Genomic DNA, 7,980 nt, shown 5'->3' with positions numbered 1-7,980 from the left:
TCTGCACTAGGAACTTGGGCTGTCATCTTCAATATAGCCACAGAGACTGGAAGGGGGTAGGCAAGGAAAAATAAAAATTACACAAAGCTTTGCTACTATTTTTAAGTTGCACTTTTCTTTATTGAGTGCTCACTTGGTTACTATAAACCTTCAACTGTTTCCCAGAAAACCTACAAAGTTGGTGCTTGACTGTCTGCTTGTTTTTTGATGTTTCTATAAAGGAACAGGAGCTTGGAGCTCCACACTCCATCGCATTGCTGAAGTCACTCTCTGTTCCTCTTTTTATTTCTATTCTACAGTCTCCCCAAATGGCCTTGGGGAACCACAGCGCCATCACCGAGTTCATCCTCCTGGGGCTGTCTGCAGACCCCCATGCCCAGGCCCTGCTCTTTGTGCTGTTCCTAGTGATTTACCTCCTGACTGTGATGGGAAACCTCACGATGCTGCTGGTGATCAGGGCTGATTCCCACCTCCACACGCCCATGTACTTCTTCCTGAGTCACCTCTCTTTCCTGGATCTTTGCTACTCCTCAGTCACTGTGCCCAAGCTGCTGGAAAACCTCCTGTCTCAGAAGAAAACCATCTCTGTGGGGGGCTGTCTGGCTCAGGTCTTCTTTGTGTTTGACACTGGGGGCACTGAAGGCTGCCTGCTCTCAGTAATGGCCTATGACCGCTATGTTGCCATCTGCCACCCTCTGCACTACGGACAGATCATGAACAGCCAGCTCTGTAATAGTCTAGTGTGTGGATCCTGGAGCCTGAGCTTTCTGGACGCACTCATCAACATCCTACAGGCTATGAGCTTGGACTTCTGTGCGGATCAGTCCATCCCCCACTACAGCTGTGAGCTGCCCTCTCTCTTCCCTCTGTCCTGCTCTGATGTCTCCACCAGTTTTACTGTTTTACTGAGTTCCAGTCTTGTGCATGGGCTTGGAACCTGTTTGTTGATCGTATTCTCCTATGCCCTTATTGCCTCCACCATCCTGAGTATCAGCTCCTCCTCAGGTAGAGGCAAAGCCTTCTCCACCTGCTCCTCTCACCTCACTGCTGTCCTCCTGTTTTACGGCTCAGCTTTCCTTCGCTATCTCACGCCAACCTCAGGTTCGCCCCTGGAGTTAGTGTTCTCTGTACAGTACAGTGTGGTCACTCCCTTAGTGAATCCCCTCATCTACAGCTTGAGGAACAATGAGGTGAAAGCAGCTGTGAGAAGGACATTTAGAAAATATCTCCAATTTAGGTGACCAGGCACAGAAGATGACGGGGGTTTACTACAACATGATCTATTGTTTGCTAACACTAAGAGCATTTTCTGAATGTCATGATGTTAGAGTTAGGAAAAATTTCATAGCAAGTTCACATAGCTGTTTGGGGAACAGGTTGAGAAAGGTGGAACAAATTCACCCTAGCTTAGAAGCAAACAAAACATCAAATGATTGTATTAATCCAGCCATTTTTCTTGAATCGTCTTTTTGCAACTTTGATGGGGCTTGATCCTAACCTGTTTCCCTTTTCATTTTTTTAAATTTTTTTAAGGTATGATTGACTTACACTCTTATGAAGGTTTCACATGAAAAAACAATGTGGTTACTGCCTTTACCCATATTATCAAGTCCCCACCCGTACCCCAACACAGTCACTATCCATCAGTGCAGCAAGTTGCCAGAGAATCCTCTAAGTTCCTTCTCTGTATTACACTGTTCTCCCGTTGATCCCCCACACCATGTGTACTAAACATAATACCTCTCGGTCCCCTTCTCCCTCCCTCCCCACCTGCCCTCCCACACACATCCCTTTGGTAACCACTAGTACGTTCTTGGACTCTCTTGAGTCTGCTGCCATTTTGTTTCTTCAGTCTTGCTTCATTGTTATACTCCACAAATGAGGGAAATCATTTGGCATTTGTCTTTCTCCACATGGCTTATTTCACTGAGCATAATGTCCTCCAGCTCCATCCATATTATTGCGAATGGTAGGATTTGTTTCTTTCTTATGGCTGAAGAGTATTCCATTGTGTATATGTACCACATCTTCTTTATCCATTCATCTACTGATGGACACTTAGGTTGCTTCCATATCTTGGCAATTGTAAAAAGTGCTGCAATTAACATAGGGGTGCACGTGTATTTTTGAATATGAGAAGTTGTATTCTTTGGGTATATTCCAAGGAGTGGGATTCCAGAGTCAAATGTTTTTCTATTTTTAGTTTTTTGAGGAACCTCCATATTGTTTTCCACAATGGTTGAACGAGCTTACATTCGCACCAGCAGTGCAGGAAGGTTCCCCTTTCTCTGCATCCTCACCAGCATTTGTTGTTCTTATAGTCTTTTCAATGCTGGCCATCCTTACTGGTGTGAGGTGATATCTCATTGTGGTTTTAATTTGCATTTCCCTAATGATTAGTGATGTGAAGCATCATTTCATGTGTCTGTTGGCCATTTGAATTTCTCCTTTGCAGCACTTTCTCTTCATATCCTCCGCCTATTTGTTAATTGGGTTATTTGCTTTTTCTGACCTGTTTCCCTTTGCTATGCAGATCATTGAACTATATGGAATAAAGTCACCTAACCATCACGGAAGGGAGCATAAAGCAAACCTGTTGCATCTTCAATCTGGGGAAGATTCAACAACTGGGGGAAAGGATGCACAGTATTATCAAGTATTTGGGCTTGGAGAGACACAGGCCTAAGAAAGGTGGGAGTATCCAAAGGGAAATAAGCCAGCCCAAGTGTAGGAGGATCCACCATGGATTCACCAGATGCAAGTTTCTAAAATCTAATAGAAAGTGACACAAGGAAATATCGAAAGTACTTCATGAAGCAGACAATTTAGTAGAAAAGCATTTTGTTATCTGAGCTAGATGCTAAGAACTAGAGCAGAAGACATAGTTTAAGGAGGAAAAGGGGAGGATTGGTGAAAAACAAGAGTCAGAGAGGAGGAGAACACAGTGAGAAATCCAGACCAGCTGGGAAATGCAAATTACTGGTTAACTTAAGTTTAGTGTCTGGCCAAAAAAAATGACTCCTTGGGGCTACGGTGAAGGGTGGAAGTTTTCTCTAAAATTCCACATAATAGATAATTCCTGGAGATCTAAAATATAGTAGAATGATTATAGATAAACATCAAATTTGCTGAGACTATATCTTGATATTTCCCGCCACAAAAAAAAGAAATCATAATTATGTGCCATGATAGAGATGTTAGCTAATCCTATAATGGCAGGCATCCTGCAATATACAAATGTATCAATTCAACATGTTATAAACGTGTACTCAATACAATTCCACAAAGACGCATGTCAATTATATATCAATTTGAAATTTTCAAATAAAAATAAAAAGGTTTTAAGGGAAAAATTTCACATAAGCTGAGTAGATCCCTACTGTGGTCCAGCAACTCAGCCCCAGAGATGAGGATACTTCCATGAGAATGAGAAGCTGGAACCTGTGATTTTGCCATAAGCTGCTCTTTATTGCACTAGGACAGCACGAGGTTTCACAGGGGCAGCCAATGCAAATTGGATAGATGCATATGTAACTGTTTCTGATTTTTAAAATATCTTTAGTCATCAAAATGTTCATCCCAATTATGTTTAGAGATACAGTTCCCTGTGCAATGGGGAAGCAAGCTGTCAGGTGAGTGAAGTCTCACTATACACCTTCCTTCATAATTTCCAACAAGGTATCTCCCCAGTAAGTGGCCAAAAGGAAAAGCTTTCCCAGCTGGTCTACTTTCAAAGCCCATAAGATTCCAGGGTTTACAGAAAAGCTTCAACCCTACAGTTCTATAGCCTATATCATGAAATCCCCTAAGTCTTCTATAAGCTTCTCTCTTCTAGTTAATGAGCTTAAGGTTTGTCTTAGACTATGACCTGAGGGAATACAGCTTTCTGGACCTGCTAAATTACACCAGCTCCATCAATCTCTCTGGGTCCCTTAAGCTAAATTGTATCTGAAGGTCACATGCTTCACTGATATTGCTTGCCCATATATAGAGTCACAGATGAAGGTAAAGCAAGTACAGCCTCTTGTGGTCTTGTCAGATGAAAAGTGTCCTTAGGCTTAACCATCTGAGATGGTCATTTGTCCTTCCTCACTGAAACTTGTAAACAGGAAAACTTAACATGGATGCTTCCTGAAATTACACTACAGAAATATCAGTTCTACTGCACATTGTGATCACCTGACCAAAGATGAACTTTTATCATGGTAAGACTTGAGCCAAAGGAAAACATTTGTGCCAGAAAATCTCAGACCTCTGTGATTTTTCTAAAGGTTCCCCTCATTCCCACATGGACACTTTCAATTTCTGCTTACTTCCGACCACACAGCCTTTGGGGTCTCACTTCTCAGGCACCTCCTTTCTTGAGTTCTCTCACCATCCTTTCCTTGTGCTGCAGACTGAGATCCAGACATCCAGACAATCTTTATGAATGTTTCTCTCCTTTGAGGTTCTTGTCCTCAGTTGATGTCGGCACCTACTAATAAACTCTCTCTATGCTCTTCAGAGTTGCGTGTGCACTGTCTGTGGAAACTGCAATGATCTGGGAAACTCACAGCAGAAGCGAAGGGGTTCCCAGCCTGGGGAGGAGTGGTGGAAGCACATCCAGTAGATACACTTAAGTGGTCTGAGGTCCTCTTCCTTCCCTAAATACATAAATAGATCATAAATACAGGTAATGAAAATACTTACTTGTCTATTATTAACCACCCTATCAAGTCTGGTTATCACAAATATTAGTCATTAAGGGAGAAGAGAAAAAGCAGAATCCAGGGAAGATTCAAAGGGAAATACTGAGGTGTGTGAAGACTGCCTTCCATGCACTCAAACCACAAGCCCTGTGGCCCTTCCCATTTCAGGTGGCCTTCGGAAATCAAAGGTGTTAATGCTCTTCTGAGTTTCTCACATCCCTAACAGTATCTACCTAGACCATGTCTGCCTTCCAGCACTAGATCTCTCTCTCATCCTGTCTTCATTAATCTGTTTATCCAGTACTTACATAATTAACAATTATTTTCTGGGAAATTGCACTGAGTAGATAAATTGTGAGACTTTTTCTTGGAAATGATATAAGATTATTGGATCTGAACAAGTTAATAATATACACTGGCATGATATTCTTTGTCTCTCAGAATTTACTAAAGTTTACATTTGGCAAATGTTAATTTAGGTAAAAAGAATTCTTAATAAACAGTAGTATAAACTTGAACCAAAAGTGAAAGGATGGAAGGTGATAATTATTTGTGATTATTTTTTCAATCACCCAGAAAATGCAATGTCTTGCTCCACTTCTCTTCAGGGTGATATCTGAAATTAACATATACAAAAAACTAGAAGTGACCTATCTGAGATGTGCTCAAGCACAGCTACCCAAGCAAATTGGGAAATAAGTATTTTGTTGAGACAACCACCCAGGCAGGACTCTACCTTCGTCTTACCTCTGCGCTACTCTGTACAAGCACCCAAACTTCTCTCACTTCACCTCTTTCTGAATTTCAAAGTAGGCATTCAATGCCAATTGACTACAAGCCACTGTATTTCCTCTCTCAAGGTAAGTGAAGAGAATTTGAAATTAGTGCTCACTTTCCACTGCAAGGATGAAGTGAAGCCCCATTTTGAGGTGGACACAGTCAGAGGACCTAAGTTGGGAGCCAGGGGGAGTAAACCATGGAAATCTCATAACGTGGGCTTTCACCTGTGTTGCTGACAGCTTGCATGGAGTCACCACAGAACAGAGGTTTTTGATATTGGATCTCTAACGCACAGTTTCTCCAAAATTCTTTGGATATGCTGGAGTTTTCTCAGCTAAATACTGGAAACAAAAATGGGTTGTAGCCAGGTGACATTAAATGTGGGAAAAACAGAGACTAAATACAGAGCAAATGTCTGACCAAAATCAGGCAGTAAATAGCCAATTTTGAGAAATTGTCCAGTTAAATTGAATGAATGGGATTGACCTTTTACTACTGAAGAATAAACAGAAAAAGTTTATTTAGACAAGATTTTACAAAACAAAAGATGAGAAAATTGACTTTTCCATCTGGTCATGCATCTTTGATGCAGAATTAGATATATTTTGGGCCAGTACACTGGTCTGTGAAGTACTCACCAGGTATAGAGAGGTAATTTGAATATGACATCTTTTTAGGGGTGAGAGTATGGGAACTTGTGTAAATAAGAAAGAAGAAGAGAAAGGAAAGTTAGGCAAAGCGGGCCTTGGCTGGCCCAGCAGGAATGCAATTTGTTATGGTGACTTCTCTGGGCAAGAACAACATGAAATTGGTGAAATCTCCCAGGGGAAAGCTGGGGAATTCAGAGTTTCTAGCTGACAGATGAGGATGACCATAAGCAGTTATCATACCAAGAAGGAGAACTCATGAAGGAATAGAATCTGAAATTTCAAAGTGGATACAAAAAAAAGTATCCAATTTGAGATTTGAGCCCTGGATGCTGACAAAATACAGCTGAAAAAACAGGACGAATAAGTGTGTTCACACAACAGTTCAACAAAGGCTAAGTAAGGTTACTTACACAGTCTGGTTAAGCAGAGGATCTTGCACAAAGTAGACCTGTAATACTTTGAATATTTAGATAAGTGAGAAGTAATGATGTGACTGATAAATGAATGGATGGAAACATGGATGGAGGTGATGAATATGGAGGAGATAAATGAAATATTATGTAACTAAATAAAGGGATGAAATAATGGATAAATTATCCAATGGGTAGATGAGTAAGGGTCATAGTTTTAAGCAGTCCTCCAGATGTGGACAGAAATGAGCTAGTAGGTGTTAGCTGCTCACTGAGGGGAAGGAATCTGTAGCTGCCAATTATTACAACAGATGGTGAGCCTTCCGCCTTCACAATCACTACAAAGTAAACCCCTTAATCCTCATGGCCTTCCCTTCCTCCTCCACTTCCCAGTCAACCTTAAGTTTTCCATATTTCTGAAACTACAGTTCAACCAGGGAATATGCCGCTAAAAAAACACATGTAACATGCCATATTTGCTTCATTCTTTCATTCTTCATACATTCAGCAGATATTAAGGACCCGTTGTTGCCTCCCATTATGCTGTGTATTCAAGACTGAAGATAATATGCATGACCAAATACCAAACTATTCTCTATAAGAATGTTTGGAGAAAAAATAACTGCTATTCACACATCCTACTAAAAGCCAGATCAGGATAGCTATTCAAGTGAATGTCCAAAACAATTTATAGAATAAAGGATAAATGAGAACACAGAATGGAGAGATGCAGATGCATAAAGAAAATGGACATCAGCCAGTAAGGGCTTAAAAATTACAGACTTGGTAGCTTCACAGATCTGGGACAAATGTAAAGCTAATCTACTTACTCTCTCAACACCAACAAGTTATGACAACATTTCAGTTTCAATTTCCTCATTCTCAAATGTGAATAATGCAACTCACACCGTTTTGTTGTGATCTTCAAGTAGAGAAAAAAAAGCCAAATGTTTGATTGTTTATATATCTAAATATAACTGGCACCAAAGAACTGATAGGTGTCATTACTGTGCATAGTCTGGGCTGGCAAAAGAGATAATTAGACAATATATATATATATATGTATGTATGTATGTATGGAAGAAGAAGAAATTACGGTGAGGACTGAAGAGTCAAAAGGATCTGAGTCAAGATTTGAAGAGAAAAATTTCAACAGGGAATCACCTGGAATCCAGGAAGAGAATCGGAAAGTAATGAAGGCAACTGGGTGCATCTAGTAGGACCAACATATTTCTGATTCCTCAACGGAGGCTCATCAGAAACACATGGAGACAGTTGAAAATACCCATAAACAGGATCCAAAAAAGACCTAGTAAAACAGGATTTCTGAAAGTAGAGAAGCCAGTTTCTACAGAGATTGCCTGATCTATAAATGCAAAATAGAGAAGTTCACCATGTAGGAGTCACTGTTGCAAATGGAACCGTAGACAAAGTTCTGGTCATAGGCTCACA

At 40.7% G+C, this 7,980-nt stretch overlaps 1 protein-coding gene across 1 annotated transcript; it reads left to right on the top strand.

Annotated features, from left to right (window-relative positions):
- The first annotated feature begins 308 nt into the window (after nt 1-308).
- LOC118969545 (olfactory receptor 8S1-like) lies at nt 309-1,241 on the top strand. Its single transcript, XM_037003996.2, has one exon. The coding sequence runs from the start codon at nt 309-311 to the stop codon at nt 1,239-1,241; it is 933 nt and encodes a 310-aa protein (XP_036859891.2).
- Nucleotides 1,242-7,980: the final 6,739 nt, after the last annotated feature.

The sequence above is a fragment of the Manis javanica genome, chromosome 10 (assembly GCF_040802235.1).
Source record: "Manis javanica isolate MJ-LG chromosome 10, MJ_LKY, whole genome shotgun sequence".
NCBI lineage: Eukaryota > Metazoa > Chordata > Mammalia > Pholidota > Manidae > Manis > Manis javanica.
Note: the sequence above shows the minus strand (reverse complement) of the source record. Positions and strands in the feature narration are given on the sequence as shown.

Coding starts and splice junctions, on each gene's coding strand:
- LOC118969545 (XM_037003996.2), top strand. CDS start 309: ATGGCCTTGGGGAACCACAGCGCCATCACCGAGTTCATCCTCCTGGGG.